The sequence below is a fragment of the Microcaecilia unicolor genome, chromosome 8 (genome assembly GCF_901765095.1).
Source record: "Microcaecilia unicolor chromosome 8, aMicUni1.1, whole genome shotgun sequence".
NCBI classification, from domain to species: domain Eukaryota; kingdom Metazoa; phylum Chordata; class Amphibia; order Gymnophiona; family Siphonopidae; genus Microcaecilia; species Microcaecilia unicolor.
The window spans coordinates 154,035,062-154,059,301 of record NC_044038.1 but is presented as its reverse complement, the minus strand read 5'-3'; the positions used below and the strand labels follow the sequence as shown (position 1 = coordinate 154,059,301).

The following is a 24,240-nucleotide window of genomic DNA, read 5'->3' as shown; positions in this document are numbered from 1 at the left end:
TAAGGCGTGCTTACCTCAGCTTAAAATGGTGTACCGTGGGATGCGCTGAGGCATCCCAAAGTACTTTTGACAAGCGCACACGCTATCGGCACACTAAAAAAATAAATGTTATTTTTTTCACTGATGGAACGTGTCTCGGAGCGGAGAGTGGGCTTGACCGTACTGATCAGCACAGATACATTACCACGCATTAGGGGGTCCTTTTATCAAGCTGTGGTAAAAAAATGCCCTGCGATAGCAGAAGGAACCATTTTTGTGGATGCCAGGGCAATTCTTACTGCTGTGGGTAATAGCACCTAAAAAAGACATGGCCATACGTTAAGATTATTCTTACTGTGTGGCCATGTGGGGGGGGGGGGGGGGGGGGGAGAACTTACCGCCACCCATTGAGGTGGCAGTAAGGCTCCTGCGGTAACCGGGCATTGCATCCTGATTACCGCTGGGTTAGCACCACACTACAAATTCCGGAAGTATTTTCTGTAGCGCTGGAAATGGCGCATGCTCGAGGCAGAACTACCACTGGTGACTGCTACACTGATTAGTCCAGGATTAGCACATGAGCTCTTACCCCTCAGGCGGTAAAGGGCTCATGTGCTAATTTTTTGGTAATGGCCGCTCTCTAACGGCAACATTTGTGCACGGCCATTAAATTGGAAAATGGTTAATCAGTCATTCTCCGGCCAGGGCAAAAGTGACTTTAATGTGTGGAAAAGGCCCGTGTCAAAGTGTGCTAAGGCCACTTTTTACTGCAGCTTAGTAAAAGGACCCCTAAGTCTTTTATCCCATTCTTTGTCAATGGGAAGAAGCATAGAAGCCCTATTATTAAGGAGCACCTAAAAGTGGCTTGCGCTGGTGTAGGCGCGTGTTTTGGACACACGCAGGTCAATTTTTCAGCGTGCCTGGAAAAAAGGCATTTTTTTGTGACCAAAAATGGACACGCAGCAAAACTAAAACCAGCGAGTCCATTTTTGGCCTGAGACCTTACCGCCATCCATTGACTTAGTGGTAAAGTCTCACATGCTAACAGGGCAGTAAACTGCCAATTACCACCGGGTAAGCGCCATGCAGTAGAAAATAGAAAATATTTTCTACTGCACAACTTGGGCACGCGTCAAAAATGGAATTACTGTTCGGGGCATGCAGTAGCCGGGTGGTAGGTCCAATTTGGTGTGCATTGGATGCAGGGGCATAGCCAGACTTTGGAAGGAGGGGGTCCAGAGTCCGAGGTGAGGGGGCACATTTTAGCCCCCTCTGGTGCCGCCGACTCCCCCGCCGCCATTGCCGATAACCCCCGCTGTCGCCAGTACCACCACCAACAACTTTGACCCCCCCCCTACCGACGACCCTCTTGATCCCGCCTGCCGTCGCCTACCTTTGCTGGCAGGGGACCCCAACCCCCGCAAGCTGAAGTCTTCTTCCTTTGTTTGGTTTCTGACATCGTGCAGGACGTCAGACTCAGAAACCAAATGAAGGAAGAAGACTTCGGCTGGCGGGGGTTGGGGTCCCCCACCAGAAAAGGTAGCAGACAGCGACGGCAGTTTGGCAGCGGGAGGGGGGCTGAGAGGGTCATCGGCAGGGGGTCCAGGGCCAAACTTATGGGGGCCCAGGCTCCCGTGGCCCCATAGTAGCTACGCCTCTGATTGGATGAGCATAGGTGATTATGTGCCTTAGTAAAAGGGCTCCATAGTGAATCAGGCTTTTAGTGGAGCTTGGTAATGAAAACTGAGCAGATCAAATGGACGTAAAATAAAATTTCTTAAAAACATGTAAACAAACAATGCCAAAAGTGCCCAACACAGGCTGTGTTTGTTTGCATGTTTTAAAGACATTTTATTTTACCGCCCATTTGATCTGCTCGGTTTTCATTGCCATCTTGGATCTTCTGGATCATTTGCCCTGTTGTTTTCTCAGTCCTTTAGTGGAGCTTGATTACTGCTTTAAGTTCTGGAGTGCAGTCTCTACAAATTTGCATTAGGAGTGAAATTTTGTAAAGAGGGTTTTTTCTACTTATAAAAATACCTGAAAATATTTTAGCATTAGACCCAAAAAAGAACTTGACTCCTGGTTGGCCACTAGTATGTGCAATTTTCCAATACGGTGTGTTTTCACCAGGAATAGTTTAAAGTATTTCAAACTTAACAATAATAGAAAGAGAGAGCGAGTGCTATTTTCAAAGGGTGGAATTTATATTTTAGTGGGAGTTTGCATACAAGAAGAAATGAAGTAATTTTTGTTTTATGCAAAGTACTTTCCATTTTAAAGTCAAACACTGACCGGTTAGGTGAATCACATGGGTGTATTCCTTTCTCAATGGCTCACTTGATTTGCATCCCTGTGTTTTCAGATCATCAGAAGCTGGATCGGGAAGCACGAATTTGCCGTCTTCTGAAGCATCCTAACATAGGTAAGACTCCTTGTTAATGTTGGGAAGATAGTCTGCAAATGGACTAATACATACTGTTAGGGAAGACAGAGGAGCCTTGCTTTCTGTAGGATTATTGACCTATTTTTACCACTACATAATACTCTGACATGCAGTCCTATATATGGAGCCCAGGTCTCAGTCTGTATTTGTGATAGGGTTCCAGGCAATGTTCCCTCTAAGTGGAGCACATGAGCGATTTTAGGAGTATCACTCACACATTTTACATGGCTGCTCTCTAAAAAACTTTTTGTGCTATATACAGAAATGCATTGCTAATATTGGCACTCAGAAATTGTTGGTTTTTAAAACTTGTTGCTCACACAAAAAAATTTGCACATACCAGGCCACTCCTTAGAGGAAACATTGGTTCCAGGCTATTAATCTAGGTCTGTGGAATCAACTTGCGGACTCAAGTAATTGGTAGTATGCAGTACGTTTTTACTAGCAAAAAAGGTGCCGGAACTGAAATGCTAGGCCACCCTTCAGGAGTGAGGTGATCACTGAGGGATCCACCCTACAATAGCCAGGCCCCCTGCAATCAGTCACAGAATCTATGACAAGGCAGAATTGGTGTGTAGAACCTGAGCTCTATCATTAAAACTTGGGGATCATAGGTCAATTTTAGCAGACAATGGAAAAGGTGCCGGTACTCAGTACCCCCAAGTACCCCCTCAAAAAAAGCTGTGGTAGTATGTAATCCACATACCCCTTAATTATATGAGGAGGGGCATAATCGAAAGGGACACCCAAGTTTTGCTGAACACGTCCTCGCAAAATGTCCCAATGGAAGGATGGGAAAACCCGTATTATCAAAACAAGATGGACGTCTATCTTTCATTTTGATAATACGGTCGGGGACGCCCAAATCCTGAAATTTAGGTCGCCCTTAGAGATGGTCGTCCCTAGACTTGGTTGTTTCTGATTTTTGGCGATAATGGAAACCAAGGGACGCCCATCTCAGAAACGATCAAATGCAAGCCCTTTGGTTGTGGGAGGAGCCAGCATTCATAGTGCACTGGTCCCCCTCACATGCCAGGACACCAACCGGGCACCCTAGGGGGCACTGCAGTGGACTTCAGAAATTGCTTCCAGGTACATAGCTCCCTTACCTTGTGTGCTGAGCCCCCCAAATCCCCCCCAAAACCCACTACCCACAACTGTACACCACTACCATTGCCCTTACGGGTGAAGGGGGGCACCTAGATGTGGGTACAGTGGGTTTGTGGTGGGTTTTGGAGGGCTCACATTTACCACCACAAGTGTAACAGGTAGGGGGGATGGGCCTGGATCCGCCTGCCTGAAGTGCACTGCACCTACTAAAACTGCTCCAGGGACCTACATACTGATGTGATGGACCTGAGTATGACATTTGAGGCTGGCATAGAGGCTGGAAAAAATATTTTTAAAGATTTTGGGGGTGGAGTGGGAGGGGGGTTAGTGACCACTGGGGGAGTAAGGGGAGATCATCCCCAATTCTCTCCGGTGGTCATCTGGTCAATTAGGGCACCTTTTTGTGCCTTGGTCGTAAAAAAAACAGGACCAGGTAAAGTTGTCCAAGTGCTCGTCAGGGTCGCCCTTTTTTTCCCATTATGGGTCGAGGACGTCCATGTGTTAGGCACGCCCAAGTCCTGCCTTTGCTATGCCTCTGACACGCCCCCATGAGCTTTGGTCGTCCCTGCGACGGAAATCAGCTTTCGATTATACCGATTTGGGTGACCCAATTTGTGTCGAAAGAGGGGCGTCCTTCTCTTTTGAAAATGAGCCTGATAGTGTACCACAAGTTAGATGCCAATTAGACACCTAACATTAGGTGCTTAAATGGAAGTTAGGCACCCAAATGGGGGTAAATAGTAGATAAGTGCCTATTGCATCTAGATGCTATTCTATAAGTTAGCACCTAGGGGTCCTTTTACTAAAGGGTTGTTGCACGGCAATCTGGAACTACTGCTGGCCCACTGCGGTCGCCAGCGGTAGTTCCACCCCAGCACGCAGTATTTCTGGCTCTGCCGGAATTTAAAAAGAAATTATCACTGCAGGGGGTCACTGTTGGGTTAGTGCTTCCCCCAAAATGGCCACACAACGAGTGCAAAGCTACCACACAGCCAATTATTTTTTCCACCATTTTACCCACTGCAGTAAAAGGGGACACTGCGCATGGCAATAACTCGCTCTGCCACTACCGCAGGGCCCCTTTTACCACAGCTTAGTAAAAGTAGCCCTAACGTGTAACTGTAAAGGGGGTGTGCATGTGGGCAGGGCATGGGCATGGGTGTCAAACTTAGGAGTCCTTTTACAAAGGGGCGCTGAAAAATGGCTTGCAGTAGTGTAGGCATGGGTTTTGGGTGCATGCCAATCCATTTTTCAGCGCACCGGTAAGAAAGCCCTTTTTTTGCCGAAAATGGACGTGTGGCAAAATCGAAATTGCCTCGCGTCCATTTTGGGTCTGAGACCTTACAACCAGTCATAGACCTAGCGGTAAAGAATCTGGGCAGTAATGACCTACGCACATCAAATGCCACTTGGCGTGCTTCTGTTACGCACGTCCGAAAATAAAAAATATTTTTCAGACGCTCGTATCAGACGCGCGCCAAAAATGAAATTACCACAAGAGCCACGCGGTAACTCCATTTTGGCGCATGTTGGGTGCGCTTAGACGCTTACGCAGCTTAGTAAAAGGACCCTTTATAGAATTCTGTAAGTTGTTGTGCCTGGGAACCAATCTTTAGAAGTGGTCTAGTGGTTAGGGTGGTGGACTCTGGTCCTGGGGAACTGAGGAACTGAGTTTGATTCCCACTTCAGGCACAGCTCCTTGTGACTCTGGGCAAGTCACTTAACCCTCCATTGCCCCAGGTACAAATAAGTACCTGTATATGTAAGCCGCATTGAGCCTGCCATGAGTGGGAAAGCACGGGGTACAAATGTAACTAAAATAAAAAAAAAAATACACCTGCCTTTTACATGATGTCAGTGTTGGTGCTTTAATATTTTTATTTAATAGGTCTCCACCATATACTCTGGTGGGGAAACATAAAGAAAATACATTGAACACCCAGCATATAATTCTTTCATTAGGCATACTTCTAACACATTTCTATCTATATAAGTCTAAATTAACAAACATAGGCAAGTATGGAACCTCAGAAGCAGCATATATTTCACTGATCAACTTCTATTAAAATAGCAGAAAAACTTTCACTTGTCATCGGTCCAATCATTTTGCAGTATTGTCCCCATATTGTGCAGCTGCAAAGTCTCCAGATAAAAACAGAGCAGGAAAGCATAGGGATTTCTAGTGCAAATCTCTGCATTTGCTTTTTACAGACCTGCCTCAGTCCTACAGTTTTCCTAACAGGAAAACAATCCGTGCTGTTGATGGCATGGTTAGTTTTTTCCAGGGTAGATTTTTGAAGGGATCCATTTGGTTATTGAAATCCTTTTTAACTTGTCTGAATATTTCCACTATCCTGATACTCTACTGCTGACCACTCTACACGAATATCCGTAACTAATTTAAACACTGTGGCTGGCTTTAAAATAAATGCTAACTGTAGTGTATAAGTATTGACTCAATAGTCCCAATGTAACATATGATATGGTAAAGGTATATCAAACCTACACTAATATTAATTTTGCTTATACTGTCAACTGAGCAGCTATCTTGCCAGACATCTAAAAAAAACTTTTTAAAACAAAATGAAACCTCAACTGCCATGGGGAGGATCACCTTCTAACCAAAGCCACAGGTTTCTCATCCATTGCTGCTCAGTTGACAGCATAAGCAAAATTATATTAGTGTTGATTATAGAAATTTTGCATTCCAATTTTTGTGATTCACAAAGGTATATCAAATGTATGTTCAAAAATACTATCCTGGAAGCCCAGGCCAAATATATTCCACGTATTAAAAAAGGAGGACGGAAGACCAAATGACAGCCAGCATGGTTAAAAAGTGACGTGAAGGAAGCTATTAGAGCTAAAAGAAAATCCTTCAGAAAATGGAAGAAGGAATCGACTGAAAATAATAATAATTATTGTTACATTTGTATCCCACATTTTCCCACCTATTTGCAGGCTCAATGTGGCTTACATTGTACCGTACAGGTGTTTGCCATCTCCGGTAGAGAAACAAATACATGGAGTTAGAGACACATTGGGGAATCGTATAGAGGAAGAGTTATGCATAGTCTATTACAAGCTTTGGTTTCATTGTGTTGCAGGGTTTGGGCACTTAAGTTGGGTCGATCGAGTATGCCTTTTTGAACAGGTTGGTTTTTAGTGATTTCTGGAAGTTTAGGTGGTCGTACATTGTTTTCACGTCTTTTGGTAGTGCGTTCCACAGTTGTGTGCTTATGTAGGAGAAACTGGTTGCATAAGTTGATTTGTATTTGAGTCCTTTGCAGCTTGGATAGTGGAGATTTAGGTATGTTCGTGATGATCCGATTATGTTTCTTGTTGGTAGGTCTATGAGGTCTGTCATGTATCCTGGGGCTTCGCCGTAGATAATTTTATGGACCAGGGTGCCGATTTTGAAGAAACAGCATAAGGAATGTCAAGTCAACTGCAAAGTGCTGATAAGGAAGGCTAAGAAGAACTTCAAAAAAAGATTGCGTTGGAGGCAAAAATACATAGTAAAATTGTTTTAGGTATATTAAAAGCAGGAAGCCGGCAAAAGAATCAGTTGGACTGCTAGATGACCAAGGAGTAAAAGGGGCGATCAGGGAAGACAAAGCTGTAGCGGAGAGATTAAATTAATTCTTTGCTTCGGTCTTCACTGAGGAAGATTTGGGTGGGACACCGGTGCCAAAAATGGTATTCGAAGCTGACGAGTCGGTAAACTTAATGAATTCTCTGAAAACCTGGAGAACATAATGGGGTAGTTCTAAAAACTGAAGAGTAGCAAATCTCCTGGACCGGATGGTATTCATCCCAGAGTACTGATAGAACTGAAAAATGAGCTTGAGGAGCTATTGATAGTAATATGAAATTTATCCTTAAAATCGAGCATGGTACCGGAAGATTGGAGGGTGGCCAATGTAACACCGTATTTTTAAAAAAGGTTCCAGAGGAGAAATGGAAAATTATAGACCGGTGAGTCTGACGTCGGTGCAGGGCAAAATGGTAGAGACTATTATTAAGAACAAAATTACAGAGCATATTCAAAAGCATGGATTAATGAGACAAAGTCAACATGGATTTAGGGAAGGGAAATCTTGCCTCACTAATCTACTATATTTCTTTGAAGGGGTGAACAAACATGTGGATAAAGGTGAGCCGGTTGATAATGTATATCTGGATTTTCAGAAGGCAATTGACAAAGTACCTCATGAAAGACTCCAGATGAAATTGAAGAGTTATGGGACAGGAGGTAGTGTTCTATTGTAGATTAAAAACTGGTTAAAAGACAGAAAACAGAGAGCAGGGTTAAATGATCAGTATTCTCAATGGAGAAGGGTAGTTAGTGGGGTTCCCCAGGGGTCTGTGCTGGGACCGCTGCTTTTTAACAAATTTTAAATGACCTAGAGATGGGAGTAACTAGTGAGGTAATTAAATTTGCTGATGACACAAAGTTATTCAAAGTCGTTAAATCACGGGAGGATTGTGAAAAATTACAAGAGGACCTTACGAGACTGGGAGACTGGGTGTCTAAATGGCAGATGACGTTTAATGTGAGCAAGTGCAAAGTGATGCATGTGGGAAAGAGGAACCCGAATTATAGCTATGTCATGCTAGGTTCAACGTTAGGAGTTACGGACCAAGAAAGGGATCTAGGTGTCATCGTTGATGATACGTTGAAACCTTCTGCTCAGTATGCTGCTGTGGCTAAGAAAGCAAATAGAATGTTAGGTATTATTAGGAAAGAAATGGAAAACAAAAATGGGGATGTTATAATGCCGTTGTATCGCTCCATGGTGCGACCGCACCTCAAATATTGTGTTCAATTCTGGTTGCCGCATCTCAAAAAGCTATATAGTGGAATTAGAAAAGGTGCAGAGAAGGGCGACGAAAATGATAAAGAGCATGGGATGACTTCCCTATGAGGAAAGTCTAAAGCGGCTAGGGCTATACAGCTTGGAAAAAAGGCGGCTGAGGGGAGATATTATAGAGGTCTATAAATTAATGAGTGGAGTTGAACAGGTAGATGTGAAGCGTCTGTTTATGCTTTCCAAAAATACTAGGACTAGGGGGCATGCAATGAAGCTACAATGTAGTAAATTTAAAACGAATTGGAGAAAATATTTCTTCACTCAACATGTAATTAAACTCTGGAGTTCGTTGCCAGAGAATGCGGTAAAGGTGGTTAGCTTAGCGGAGTTTTAAAAAGGTTTGGACGGCTTCCTAAAGGAAAAGTCCATAGACCATTATTAAATGGATGGGGAAAATCCACTATTTCTGGGATAAGCAGTATAAAATGTTTTGTACTTTTTTGGGATCTTGCCAGGTATTTGGCCACTGTTGGAAACAGGATGCTGGGCTTGATGGACCTTTGGTCTTTCCTAGTGTGGCAATACTTAGGTACTTATGAAATAAAAGGATAATTTTACAACCCTATCCACCTTATAATTGAAAGAGAAAAACGCCTAGATTTCGACCCAAATCGGGAGATAGACGTTTATCTCACAAAAACGAATAAATCGGTATAATGGAAAGCCGATTTTGGACGTTCTCAACTGCACTCCATCGCGGAAGCGTACAAAGTTGACGGGGGCGTGTCGGAGGCGTGGCGAAGGTGGAACTGGGGCGTGGTTATCGGCCGAGGAGAGATGGGCGGTTTTCGCCGATAATGGAAAAAAAGTATGCGTTTGTAGCTAGAATTTAGGGCACTTTTCCTGGACCCTGTTTTTTCACAAATAAGGCCCCAAAAAGTGCCCTAAATGACCAGAGTACCCCCAGAGGGTATCGGGGATGACCTCCCCTGACTCCCCCAGTGGTCACTAACTGTTAGGCCTATACCACGATAAGTGAGCCCCTGTGCCAAACAACGTCTGGCAGCCAGACAGTTCTGATCTTACCTGGAGAGACAGGACAGGAACCTCCAAAGGAGGGCAGGGCGGAACACAGGATGGCAAGCAAACAGCTGACCAAAGCCAAGGTTCAGGTCCAAACAGAGGTTCAAGGCAGGCGGCAGGCAAAAGCAAAGTCCAGGTCCAAACAGGATTCAGGGCAGGCGGCAGGCAAAAGCAAAGTCCAGGTCCGAACAGAGGTTCAAGGCAGGCGGCAGGCAAAAGCAAAGTCCAGGTCCAAACAGAGGTTCAAGGCAGGCGGCAGGCAAAAGCAAAGTCCAGGTCCAAACAGGGTTCAGGGCAGGCGGCAGGCAAAAGCAAAGTCCAGGTCCAAACAGAGGTTCAAGGCAGGCGGCAGGCAAAAGCAAAGTCCAGGTCCAAACAGGGTTCAGGGCAGGCGGCAGGCAAAAGCAAAGTCCAGGTCCAAACAGGGTTCAGGGCAGGCGGCAGGCAAAAGCAAAGTCCAGGTCCAAACAGAGGTTCAAGGCAGGCGGCAGGCAAAAGCAAAGTCCAGGTCCAAACAGGGTTCAGGGCAGGCGGCAGGCAAAAGCAAAGTCCAGGTCCAAACAGAGGTTCAAACAACCAGGCAGCAATCCAAAACACAGAACTCAGGAATCCGCAAGCAGAAGCCGAAGCAAAGAGTTCTGCCAGCCTCTGCACTTAAATAGCCCCCTCCATCAGGAAGATACTCATCAGCTGTCCGGGAGGTGGAGCCGACAACCAACCCCAGAGCTCTGGATAGGCTGGCCACAGAGAGTAGATGGAGAACCGCCGTGACCAGCCAATCCGAGCCCAGAAGGGGCGTTCTCAATGCTCCCAGGTCCCGCACCCGGAAGAGACTTCCCCGTTCTGTGAGCGCCGGCCATTTTGGCAGCGCCGACGGTCTCCTGCCGCCACAGCGCTAAAGCGGCGAACCGGCGCCGTCCAGGAGGCGGGCATAACTCTCCGCACCCGCCGCTCACAGCCAGCGATACCCCGCTCTCTCCTGCTCGCGGAGCGAGGCATCCCAGCGGGCAGGGCGGCGCAGGTAAGGGCCGTGACAGTACCCCCCCCGTAAGCCCCCCTCCTCCGTCTAGGTCCTGGTTTAGCAGGGTAGCGAGAGTGGAACTCGTGCAACAAATCAGGAGCAAGGATATTATCAACTGGCTCCCAGGAGTTATCTTCAGGTCCAAAGTTCTTCCACGAGATCAAGTAAAACAATCGACCTCGCTGAATCTTAGAGTCAAGAATCTCCTTTACCTCGAACTCCGGATCAGGGTCAGGGTCTGGAACCCGAATCCTCTTTGGAGCAGGATGCCAGCGAGAAGTTCTACAAGGTTTAAGCAGAGACACATGGAAAGCATTGTGAATGCGAAGATTATCAGGTAAGTGAAGACGATAGACCACCGTCCCCACTCTAGATCTCACAGCAAATGGCCCGATGAAGCGAGGAGCAAACTTAAGGGAGGGAAGACGAAGTTTGAGGTACTTGGTACTGAGCCATACCCTCTGTCCTGGCTGGAATACGGGAGCGGCACAGCGACGCCGATCAGCAAACTGCTTGTACCGAGCGGCCGCCCTCTCCAACTGCTGACGAACCGTCCTCCAAGTTGCATGAATGGTGGTGAGAGTAGACTGGATCAGTGGAGAGGCCTCAGTCAAAGGAATCGGAGGCGGCAGACGAGGGTGACGGCCAAAAACAGTAAAGAAGGGTGATGTCCGAGAAGCAGAATGGAAACTATTGTTGTAGGCAAATTCAGCCCAGGCCAGGAGGTCAGTCCAATTATCTTGACGAGCATTAGTGAAGGCCCGAAGAAATGCTTTAAGTGTCTGGTTAGTACGTTCTGCCATGCCGTTAGTCTGAGGATGGTAAGCTGAAGAGAAATGCGTGGTAACCCCAAAGGCTGAGCATAACGATCTCCAAAATTTAGAGGTGAATTGAGACCCTCTATCACTGATGATACGGTGCGGCAGTCCATGCAACCGAAAAATGTGCTGGATAAAATGGGACGCAAGAGTCTTTGCGGATGGCAGGGACCGCATGGGTACGAAGTGGGCCATACGAGAAAAACGATCCACCACCACCCAGATGATCGTGTTGCCCTTGGAACAAGGAAGATCCGTTATAAAGTCCATCGAGACCTCCTGCCACGGTAGGCAGGGTACAGGCAATGGTTGAAGAAGCCCCCACGGCTTGCCTGGCAAAGACTTGGTACGGGCACAAGTAGGACATGCAGAGACAAACTGCCGAATCTCCTGAGCCATGTGGGGCCACCAAAAATAGCGGGAAATAAGATGATAGGTTTTACGAAACCCAAAATGTCCCGAAAAAGCAGCAGAATGACCCCACTGAAGGACCTTGCGACGAGACCGGGCAGGAACAGAGGTCTTGAGGCAGGCGGAAGCCCCCACCGTAGGGGAAAGGCAAGCAGGATTGAGCATAGGATAGAGCTCCTCAGGTTCCTCAGGTACATCAAAAGCTCGGGAGAGGGCATCCGCCTGTATATTCTTCTCCGCGGGACGAAACACCAAGTGAAAGGTAAAACGTGCAAAAAACAATGACCAACGGGCCTGCCGGGGATTCAAGCGTTTGGCATCTTGCAAATAAAGCAGGTTTTTATGATCAGTAATGACTGTAATAGGGTGAGCAGCACCCTCCAGCAGGTATCGCCACTCCTGAAAGGCGAGCTTCAGAGCCAGCAGCTCTCTGTCCCCGATGGTATAATTACGTTCAGCGGGCGAAAACTTTTTGGAAAAAAAAAAACAAGGATGTCTCTTACCAGAAGAAGCAGTCTGGGACAGCACAGCCCCTACCCCCAAAGCAGAGGCATCGACCTCCACGATGAAAGGCTTCGTGACATCAGGACTACGGAGCACAGATGCAGACAAGAAAGCCGTCTTCAAGGCAGAAAAAGCCTGCAGGGCAGCAGGAGACCAATGCCGGACATCCGCCCCCTTCCGAGTAAGAGCTGTCAAAGGAGCCGTGAGTAGCGAATAATGGGGAATGAATTGTCTGTAGTAGTTAGCAAAGCCAAGGAAACGCTGCAAAGCCCGGAGACCTTGGGGAAGAGGCCAGTCCCGGATAGCCTGCAGTTTAGCAGGATCCATTTGTAATCCAACAGCAGAGATAATATGTCCCAAAAAAGGAATAGTGGATTGATGAAAAGCACATTTTTCCAACTTGGCAAACAGTCGATGATCCCGGAGTCGTTGAAGTACTGTGCGCACATGCCTGGGATGATCTTGAGGAGAAGCAGAGAAGATCAGAATATCGTCCAAGTAAACAATGACTGAAGAATAAAGGAGGTCCCGGAAAATGAAGTTGATGAAATCTTGAAACACAGCCGGAGCATTACAAAGACCAAAAGGCATGACACGATACTCAAAATGGCCTTCGTGAGTATTAAACGCAGTCTTCCACTCGTCCCCCTGGCGGATACGAATCAAGTTGTAGGCCCCTCGGAGATCCAACTTAGTAAAAATAACTGCCCCCTGGAGTCGATCAAAAAGCTCCGGGATAAGCGGAAGGGGATAACGGTTCTTGACTGTGATGTTGTTAAGTCCTCGATAGTCAATGCAGGGCCGCAAGGACCCATCCTTTTTGGAGACAAAAAAGAACCCAGCCCCGGCCGGAGAAGAAGATGGTCGAATGAATCCTTTACGAAGATTATCCTGAATGTAGTCCCGCATGGCAGCAGATTCATCTCGGGACAAGGCATATAATCTTCCTCTAGGAGGCACCGTGTCGGGCAACAAATCAATGGGACAATCAAAAGGGCGATGGGGTGGGAGGGAATCTGCCTCCCGGGCATCAAAGACATCGGAAAACTCCTCATATTCCTTCGGAAGACAGGCCTCACAGGGATGGAGGACTCCAGGTAGCGCTGGCACATTAATAGGAGGAGGGTGCACTGGTGTCAGACAGGTCTCAAAACAACGCATACTCCATTGGCTGATCTCTCCCGAAGGCCAGTCTATGCAAGGCGCGTGCAGCCGCAGCCAGGGCATGCCTAAAATTACAGGATGAATGGCTTGGGGTAAAATAAGAAACTGTATCTCCTCATGATGAAGAAGACCCACCTGCATCCGAAGCGGAAGAGTGAGATGAGTAATAGGCTGGGGCAGAGTAGAGCCATGAATGGACGTTACTTGAAGAGCTGGTTTACAGGGAATAACCGGCCTACCTAGGCCCTGAAGTAGACGAGCATCAATAAAGTTGCCTCCTGCTCCCGAATCCAGCAAGGCTAGGGTGTTGATTCTGTATTCTTGCCAGAGTAAGATAATTGGTACTGTCATTAAGTTATCCGGAAGGGTTCCTGATCGACCCAAAACCACCCCCTCCACAAGGCTAGGGTCTAAGCATTTCCCGGTTTGTTGGGACACCCCTTCACAAAGTGACCAGATTTCCCACAGTACATACATAGTTTATTCTCCCTCCGGTGGGCCCGTTCAACAGCTGACAGTCGGTACCTGCCAATCACCATAGGTACTTCCGATCCCTCCGCCGTCGGGACCGCAGCTTCCTGAGGAAAGACAGTTCGTTGTCTTTGAGGGGAAAACCTGCGAGACGGACGAGAGGCAACCTGTTCTCGTGCCCGTTCCTGGAAGCGGACATCAATCCGGGTACTTAGGGAAATTAAAGCGTCCAGAGTACTAGGGATTTCACGGCCGGCTAACTCGTCCTTAATGCGCCCACTCAAGCCTTGCCAGAAAATGGCCGTAAGAGCCTCTTGATTCCACTTAAGTTCCGCCGCCAGGGTGCGGAATCGAATAGCATAGGCTCCAACCGAACTGCTCCCTTGCTGAATCCGTAGTAGCTCTCCTGCAGCAGAAGAAGGGCGCCCTGGAACATCAAATACCATGCGGAACCGACGCAGGAATTCTCCTAGTTCAGAAAGGAGAGGATCCTGCTGCTCCCAGAGGGGTGAAGCCCATGCCAGGGCCGAACCGGAGAGTAATGAAATGATGTAGGTAATCTTTTGTTTGTCCGTAGGAAAAGAAGCAGGTTGCATGTCAAAGAGCATTTGACATTGGTTCAGGAATCCGCGGCATGCGGAGGGTGTGCCGTCAAACCGGGGAGGTTCAGGCAGACGAAAGGCAGGCTGAGGTGGAGATGTCCTATTTGCTCCGGGAGCCGGTGCTCGCTGTGCTGACATCTGAGAACACACATCTTGCAGTACTCCAGACAATCTGTTGAGCTGGGCCTGTTGTTGTTGAAGAGCTTGAGCCAAGTCGGTCAGATCAGGCTTGTCTGGCGAGCTCATGGCTTCGGCTTTCTGTTAGGCCTATACCACGATAAGTGAGCCCCTGTGCCAAACAACGTCTGGCAGCCAGACAGTTCTGATCTTACCTGGAGAGACAGGACAGGAACCTCCAAAGGAGGGCAGGGCGGAACACAGGATGGCAAGCAAACAGCTGACCAAAGCCAAGGTTCAGGTCCAAACAGAGGTTCAAGGCAGGCGGCAGGCAAAAGCAAAGTCCAGGTCCAAACAGGATTCAGGGCAGGCGGCAGGCAAAAGCAAAGTCCAAGTCCGAACAGAGGTTCAAGGCAGGCGGCAGGCAAAAGCAAAGTCCAGGTCCAAACAGAGGTTCAAGGCAGGCGGCAGGCCAAAGCAAAGTCCAGGTCCAAACAGGGTTCAGGGCAGGCGGCAGGCAAAAGCAAAGTCCAGGTCCAAACAGAGGTTCAAGGCAGGCGGCAGGCAAAAGCAAAGTCCAGGTCCAAACAGGGTTCAGGGCAGGCGGCAGGCAAAAGCAAAGTCCAGGTCCAAACAGAGGTTCAAGGCAGGCGGCAGGCAAAAGCAAAGTCCAGGTCCAAACAGGGTTCAGGGCAGGCGGCAGGCAAAAGCAAAGTCCAGGTCCAAACAGAGGTTCAAACAACCAGGCAGCAATCCAAAACACAGAACTCAGGAATCCGCAAGCAGAAGCCGAAGCAAAGAGTTCTGCCAGCCTCTGCACTTAAATAGCCCCCTCCATCAGGAAGATACTCATCAGCTGTCCGGGAGGTGGAGCCGACAACCAACCCCAGAGCTCTGGATAGGCTGGCCACAGAGAGTAGATGGAGAACCGCCGTGACCAGCCAATCCGAGCCCAGAAGGGGCGTTCTCAATGCTCCCAGGTCCCGCACCCGGAAGAGACTTCCCCGTTCTGTGAGCGCCGGCCATTTTGGCAGCGCCGACGGTCTCCTGCCGCCACAGCGCTAAAGCGGCGAACCGGCGCCGTCCAGGAGGCGGGCATAACTCTCCGCACCCGCCGCTCACAGCCAGCGATACCCCGCTCTCTCCTGCTCGCGGAGCGAGGCATCCCAGCGGGCAGGGCGGCGCAGGTAAGGGCCGTGACACTAACCCCCTCCCATCACAAAAAATGATGTTTCACAACTTTTTATTTTCACCCTCAAATGTCATACCCACCTCCCTGGCAGCAGTATGCAGGTTCCTGGAGCAGTTGTTAGGGGGTGCAGTGGACTTCAGGCAGGTGGACCCAGGCCCATCCCCCCTACCTGTTACAATTGTGCTGCTTAATGCTTAGTCGTCCAACCCCCCCAAACCCACTGTACCCACATGTAGGTGCCCCCCTTCACCCCTTAGGGCTATAGTAATGGTGTAGACTTGTGGGCAGTGGGTTTTGAGTGGGATTTGGGGGGCTCAACACACAAGGGAAGGGTGCTATGCACCTGGGAGCTCTTTTACCTTTTTTTTTTGTTTTTGTAAAAGTGCCCCCTAGGGTGCCCGGTTGGTGTCCTGGCATGTGAGGGGGACCAGTGCACTACGAATCCTGGCCTCTCCCACAAACAAATGCCTTGGATTTATTCGTTTTTGAGCTGGGCGCTTTCATTTTCCATTATCACTGAAAAACAAAAACGCCCAGCTCACAAATTGTCGAATAAAACATGGACGTCTATTTTTTTCGAAAATACGGTTCGGTCCGCCCCTTCACGGACCCGTTCTCGGAGATAAACGCCCATGGAGATAGACGTTTTCGTTCAATTATGCCCCTCCACGTAGTTCTAGTATGGCTTCTAAACTGTATTAGATTTCAGGAAGCATGTTGGAGGGATGTGCAAGCAAAAATAACTAAATAATACTAAGTACAATTTACATTCTTTTTATTTCACTGGTTTTAGATACTTTCTTGGTTTTGTTGACTTTCATTTTAGTTTTAGTGTATACTGTTTGCAAATAGTGCACGTATTATGACAGAAAAAAACAAAAAACAGCATTTTTCTGCCATTATATTTGAAAACAACATGAAATGGCATAGGAAAAGTTGATGATGTTTCCTTTGTCATTTCAAATGACTGCACATTCCTAGAATGTTAATCCCAGTAGCTCTGATTTCTAGTGATGTACTGTTGTATGCCTGATGGTATACACTAGGGTGCAATTTTATGACTGGGCACCAGAAATTGGGCACATAGATACAGTGCATCGAGCGCTAATTCTATAATGTCATCTGGATGCCTAGATTCATTAAAGAATACTAGCTTAAGTTGGCATCTACATTTAAGCATGCCACTTACACCATGTCAATAGCAAGCTAAATGAAGCACTTCAGCATGTAATTTACAGAATTCAATAATTTATACTCATAAATGTTGGACATGCCCATACCCTGCCCATGTGCCTTCCCTTATGCGCACCCCTTACTTTTATGCACTAAGGGCCAGATATAGTAAATGGTACCCAAAATTGTGCCCCATTAAGATCCATACTAAGGTGCCTAAAAAATCTACACGGAAAACAATTCTGCATAAGCGTATTCTATAATCCGTGCCTAGATTTATGTGCGGTATATAGAATATGCTTAGGCGGCAATAGTAGCGCCTAAATCTACATGCATCCATTTACACCAAAGAAAACATGGCGTAAATCCCGGCATATAGATTTAGGCACAGAGGGTAAGTTTTGAAACACCCACAAAACATCCATTTCCCCACCCTTAACTACACTCCTTTTTGTCTGCATGCATTAGAAGTTAAGTGCAGTGTGTTACAAAATACACTTAGTGAGTTGTGCGGGTTACTTCTAATTATTGCCAATTAGTATTCATTATTGCTTTTTAAGGACTGTTATCAATGCTAATTAGCTTGTTAAGCCAATTAAGTTATGCGTGCTGTTATAGAATCCACGAAGATTTCAGCTTGGATCTCTAGGCATGCTATTTAGAATCTGAGGATAAGAGCCAATTCTAAAATGGTCACTTACCCCAGATTCTGTAAAAGTCGCTAAAAATTGTGCATTCAAATTCTGAGTGCTTGCCCAATTGCACATGCAATTTAATTGAATAACAAGCCAATTAGTGCCAATAATTGGCTTTTAACAAGCAATTTTTGGTGCCAATTGGAATCAATTAAGATCAGGGCTTTTTTTGAGGGGGTACTTGGGGGTACTGAGTACCGGCACCTTTTCTATTGTCTGCTAAAACTGACCCATGGTCCCCAAGTTTTAATGAAAGAGCTCAGGCTCTACACACCAATTCTACCTTGTCATAGATTCTGTGACTGGTTGCAGGGGGCCTGGCTATTGTGGGGTGGGTCTCTCAGTGATCACCACAACCCTGAAGAGTGGCCTGGCATTTGAGTACCGGCACCTTTTTTGCTAGAAAAAAAGCACTGATTAAGATGTATGCATGTAAATGTAGGTGCATGATCCATGCCTAAATTTTACATGCATCCTGAAAAAGGGGGAATGGAAATGGGAGGGACATGGGTACTTTGGGGTAGATCATGGGTGTGGCTTTCGGTTACATGCACAATTATAGAATAAGGGGGTTCCACATGTAAATTTAGGCATGTCTATTTGCATTGCATTTTTATTGGTCCAAGTGGACTTGCCTAAATTTATGTGTGACCCCTGGGACTTAAGTGCTATTCTATAAACTGCACCTAACTGTAGGCATGGCTTATAGAATAGCACTGATTTTTTTGATGTGATTTATATAATTCATCCCTTAGTGCTAAGCATCCTTTATTTTATTTATTTAGATTTTGCTCACACCTTTTTCAGTAGTAGCTTAAGGTGAGTTATATTCAGGTACTCTGGATATTTTTCTGTCCCAGTAGGGCTTGCAATCTAAGTTTGTACCTGAGGCAATGGAGGGTTAACTGACTTGCCCAAGATCACAAGGAGCAGCAATGGGGTTTGAACCGGCCATCTCTGGATTGCAAGACCAGTGCTCTAACCACTAGGCCACTCCTCCTCCTTTATAGAATAGCACTTAGCACAGATTTCTGCAGCCAACTTTGGGTGTGATTACTTACACCCGATGAAATCCTAAATCCAAGTATTCTATACGCCTAGTGTAGGAAGTCCTGTCAGCAAGGTGCTGTACAGGCAGAGCTCCTTCTTTGAGACATTTCCCTGAATGGTGCTGATTTTGAGAACAGGGAGTCACCGCCCAGGCAGAGGAGTGAACCCAGGAATGCCTGCAAGGCACCCCCTAGCTGTGACAGTATGCACACACTCTAAGGGGGTCTTTTACTAAGGCGCGCTTACATTTTTAGTGCTAAGCATTAGAGACGCCCATAGGAATACATTGGCGTCTCTAATGTTTAGCACATGCCTATTTTTAGCGCGCACTAAAAACGTAAGTGCGCCTTAGTAAAACACCCCCTAAGTGCTTACATTTTTTGGCTGCTTCTGAGCAGGTGTTAACATCTGTGACTTCAATCTAGTTGCTATTTCTACTGTACATGATTTGTGCTCATCCTATATAATAATTCTCAGCACCAATGTTCTAATGTGGGACTGCCTGTGTCCGTGGCTCCTGGAGTTGCTGAGCTAGGCTCTGTAGCCAGGATGACGTCACTAACAGCTGATTCCCAGGCAGGGGGAGGAGCAGGGAAACACGTGGAGCTGAACCGAATTTTCGAAAAAATGGACGTTTTTGAGCTGGGCATTTGTTTTTTTTAGCGATAATGGAAACTAAAAACGTCCAGCTCAAAAATGTCCTAATCCGAGCCATTTGGTTGTGGGAGGGGCCAGGATTCGTAGTACACTGCCCACCCTGATATGCCAGGACACCAACTGGGCACCCTAGGTCAGTGCGGTGGACTTCAGAAAACGCTCCCACATGCATAGCTCCCTTACCACGGGTGCTGAGCTCCCAACCCCCTCCCCCAAAACCCACTACTCACAAATGTACAACACTACCATAGCTCTTAGGGGTGAAGGGGACACCTACATGTGTGTACAGTGGGTTTTGGAGGCCTCCCATTTACCAGCACAAGTGTTACAGGTGGGGGGGGGATGGGCCTGGGTCCACCTGGCTGAGGTGCACTGCGGTACCCACTAAAAGTGCTCCAGGGACCTGCATACACGCAGGCCTCTAGGACTGGTTGCTGCTATATAACATTGGCACACCAGTTGACACCTGAAGACTAATCTCTCCGAAAACGTCCTTTATTGGAATAACCGCCTTTACTTACAGTTAACTGCAGATCAGAGGTTGTGCCCCACTGGCAACGAGTCTCCCTGGTACTGAGATTAGCAGTAGGTCAGAGCTGGCAGAATGCTGTACAATGCCCTCTTTCAGCCACATTCAAGGGAAGAACTAAATTGTCTAACGTGGCTAACACAGGAAAGGGAACTAAAACTGGCTTACAAAATGGCCACTACCGCATGGACTACAACAGGAAACACAACAGGGCACACTCTGACCCAGTAGGCAGGGGGAAAGCACCATGGGAGAAGAGCCTACCAACTACCAACATCGTGAGACTGTAACACAAGCTAATGAAATCACGGAGCCCAATACCCTACACCCACCACAATGCAATGCTGATGTGACCCTGTACTGCACCCGAGAGCCACATCTGACCCAGGGAAAGGCTGTGACAGGATTGAACACATTCTGTTGTCATGGAGGTTTGTACGGCATTTGAGGCTGGCATAGAGGCTGGAAAAAAAGTTTGTAAAGTGGGGTATTTTTTGGTGGGAGGGGATTAGTGACCACTGGGGGAGTCCGGGGAGGTCATCCCCGATTCCCTCCAGTGATCATCTGGGCAGTTGGAGCACTTTTTTGGGACTTGTTTGTGAAAAAAAGGGTCCAAAAAAAGTGACCCAAAATCGCATTAAAAATGCTTTTTTTTCGATTATCAGCTAAAAATGCCCATCTCTCCTCAGCTGATAACCACGCCCCAGTTCCGCCTCCGACACGCCCCCATCAACTTTATTCGTTTCCGCGATGGAGTGCAGTTGGAAACGCCCAAAATCGGCTTTCGATTATACTGATTTGGGCGACTTTGCGAGACAAACGTCTATCTCCCGATTTAGGTCGCACTATAGGCGTTTTTCTCTTTCGAAAATAAGCTGGTCTGTCTCTCACACAAACACACACATGCTGTCTCTGTCTCTCTCTCATTCTCTCTATGACACACACACTCCATCTCTCACACACACTCTCTCTCTCAAACATACACACTCCGAGGAAAACCTTGCTAGTGCCCGTTTCATTTGTGTCAGAAACGGGCCTTTTTTACTAGTATTTTATAAAGGCATGTGGGCACTTATGGGGGAAATTCTGTAACAAGGCACCTCCATTTAAATGCCATGATAACATGGGATAGGAGTATATCTATAATGACGTTTCTATAGAATAGTTGTGTAACTTGGTATCAATGCGCCTGCAGTTACACTAGTGTAGACATGACATAACTGCAGGTGCCAAAATGCAGCTAGAATTCATGTAACTTACAGTCCCATGTATTCTACCCTTACTCCAAATGAAAGAAACAAAAAGTGGAGTCCACAAAAAGGAATGGGAACCAAGTATTCTTTATTGCCAGCTTCAATTATATGACCCGACACAGCTGTTTATGTACGGTGTGTATGTTTGAGAAGAAGACTGGAACAATTATATTTGTGAATCAGAAATTGTTTGCAAATTTGTGGCATCTGTTTTGAAAATTGTCTTGAGGCCCCTGATGCAGGCATGTGCTTATGCCGAAACACAGCTGTGTTGGGTCAAGAATATTTGGTTCTTATTCCTCTTTGTGGACTCCGCTTTTTGTTTCTTCATTTGGATTTATTCCATTTCATGGAGGTTTTTCCTTCTTTTGTGGTCCACCCTTACTCCACTCATGTGTACATTCTTGTAGAACAGTGCTTAGGATGCTTACATGCATGTGCTAATTTTCTCTGCATTTACGCATGCAACGGGTGCATAACTATAGGTGCTTAGTAATAGGATTGCCCTATGGATGCTTTAATAAAATATGCTAAACAAAATAGATGATTGCATGGCCTTCACATATCAGTGACCTGTTATAAAATTACCTTCTAAATGGATATGTGGATATAGGCAGAAACGCCTTATATCTAAAGAATGATCCTGCCATTCATTCCTGCCTAGGCACTTAGAAAAATATAGCAATTTTAGTGAATTGAGCATAAACAACTAGCTAATTAACAGCAGATAGTCTTGAATGTACAAAAAAGTCATGGAGTAGAATTAAAAATAAGAGAAAATAAAGAATTACTGCCACTGGAGTAAGAGTATGGTTGGGTATCCAGACAGCATGGGAAGGCGTTCACAGTGGTTTCCTTCAAAGCCTGAAAATATATGGTAGTAGACAGCCTTCAATTCTCTGGCAGCAGCAACTGGCTGGTCTCAACTGGGGGCATAAAATTTAAAAAAGGAGCAGTAGTCCAGATGGAAGACGAGGACACAAAACCTGGTGTGTTCTGTATTCCATCCAGCAGAATAAATGAGACAATATTATAGCCTTTTTGTACAGGTGGCAAATTACAACATTTGGAGACTGGTCCAGCCTACAATGTATTGCTTAGCCAAGAATGAACTAAACAAGTATCCAACAGTGGATAAAACTGCAATCCAATAGCACTTACTGCCCATCTCCTTATTTATCATTTTTAAAGATGAACCAAACACGAACATGGATTCTTATTGTATTGCTACTAGTATTAGTGACTGGTCTGTCACTAGTCACAGAGTTGCATGTGGATGCCTTTTAGTGCAAGAGTGTGATAAAACCGATAAAGGTAACAGAACATTCCATATACATATTACTTTCTCCTGACTGGTTGAAGGGAGACCAATGTAATGCTGATTTTTTAAAAGGGTTCCAGGGGGATCTGGGAAATTACAGACTTGTAAGAATAGGAACACCTAGACAAATATGGGTTAATGGGACAGAGTGTGCATAGATTCAGCCAATGGAAGTCTTGCCTTACCATTTTGCTTAATTTCTTAGAAGGTGTGAATAAACATGTGGATAAAGATGAGCCCGTTGATGTAGTTTGAATGGGCTGTGTCGGCACTGCCGCACTTCAGTCACTAGCATGGCTTAATAAACAGGAGGGTAAATTTGCAGATGACACAAAACTATTCAAAGTTAATAGAACACATACGGACTGTAAAAAATTGCAGGAAGAACTTAGGCTAAAGAGGTTAGGGCTCTTCAGCTTGGAAAAGAGAAGTCTGAGGGAAGATATGATTGAGGTCTACAAGTGGTGCAGAATAGGTAAAAGTGAATTGATTTTTTTACTCTTTCAAAAAGTACAAAGACTAGTGGACACAATGAAGTTACATGGAAATACTTTTAAAACAAATAGGAGGAAATATTTTTTCACTCAACGAATAGTTAAGCTCTGGAAATCATTGCCAGAGGATGTGGTAACAGCATATCTGGGTTTATAAAAGGTTTAGACAAGTTCCTGGAGGAAAAATCCATAGTCTGCTATTGAGACAGACATGGGGAAGCCACTGAGACAGACATGGGGAAGCCACTGCTTGCCCTGGGATTAGTAGCATGGTATGTTGCTACTAATTGGGTTTCTGCCAGTTACTTGAGATCTGGATTGGCCACTGTTGGAAACAGGATACTGGGTAGATGAACCACTGATATGACCCAGTATGGCTATTCTTATGTTTCTTATGCTATATCAAAATACAATGTACGATGGGAGAAATTGATTTAACCCCCCCCCCCCCCCCACCTCATAGGACCTTACATTGCAATATGATAAGAATAATGCCATAATAGAGAGATATTATTTATCTAATTTGGATAAAGCGGTTTGTCTGTCATGTTAGTCTATTTGGATAGATGCTTCTTTCATTAATTTATTATTATTATTTCATGACATTTATATCCCACAGTTACGAACAAAGTTCAGTGTGGCTTACATAGTTAAAAAAAACTGGGCACACCCCAGGAACATTACAAGCCAATGAAACATGCATTCAAGAAGCAATAATTAATTTACACTCAAATATTTGCTAAAAAAGAAAGTCTTCAGCATTTTACGAAATGCAGTATAGTTAGGTTCAGCTGTGATTTCTACAGGTAGTTCATTCCAGGTACTAACTACCTGATATGCAAATGAATTAAATAAAAATTTTTGTACAGTACCTTTGTTGGATCTGGATAATGAAGAATTAAAAAAACATCTAGATCCAGGGCAGTCATTTCTATCTACAATCGACTAAGATTTAGTTATGTAAGCAGGTGCTTCTCCATACACAATAATAATTAAAAAAAAAACAGACAACAGAGCTTAAAAAGACTATTAGGGGCCTTTTTTCTAAGGTGTGCTGAAAAATGGCCTGCGGTTGTGTAGACGTGTGTTTTAGGCTTGCACAGAATTATTTTTCAGTACACCTAAAAAAAATGGTGCCATTTTGGCAAGGCACCGCAAGAGGCAGGAGTGAGGGGGCTGTGCTCCTGCCCCCAATGACCACCGCTGGACCACCAGGGATACAGGTAGGCCTAGGGAGGCCTACCTGGATGGTTGGAGGGGTTCTTGGGGGGGGGCTTCTTTTCTGTGGGCTGGGGGGAGGGAAGGAGGGTGGATTGCTGGGGGCACAGGGGAACCT

At 46.0% G+C, this 24,240-nt stretch overlaps 1 protein-coding gene across 3 annotated transcripts in view; it reads left to right on the top strand.

Annotated features, from left to right (window-relative positions):
* Window positions 1-24,240, top strand: part of CAMK2A (calcium/calmodulin dependent protein kinase II alpha) — a 238,611-nt gene that overhangs the window by 87,310 nt on the left and 127,061 nt on the right. For all 3 annotated transcript variants that reach the window (XM_030212236.1, XM_030212235.1, XM_030212234.1), the window contains exon 3: window positions 2,345-2,404. In XM_030212236.1, the coding sequence (XP_030068096.1) occupies window positions 2,345-2,404 (60 nt within the window). The remainder of the gene's footprint in view (window positions 1-2,344; window positions 2,405-24,240) is intronic.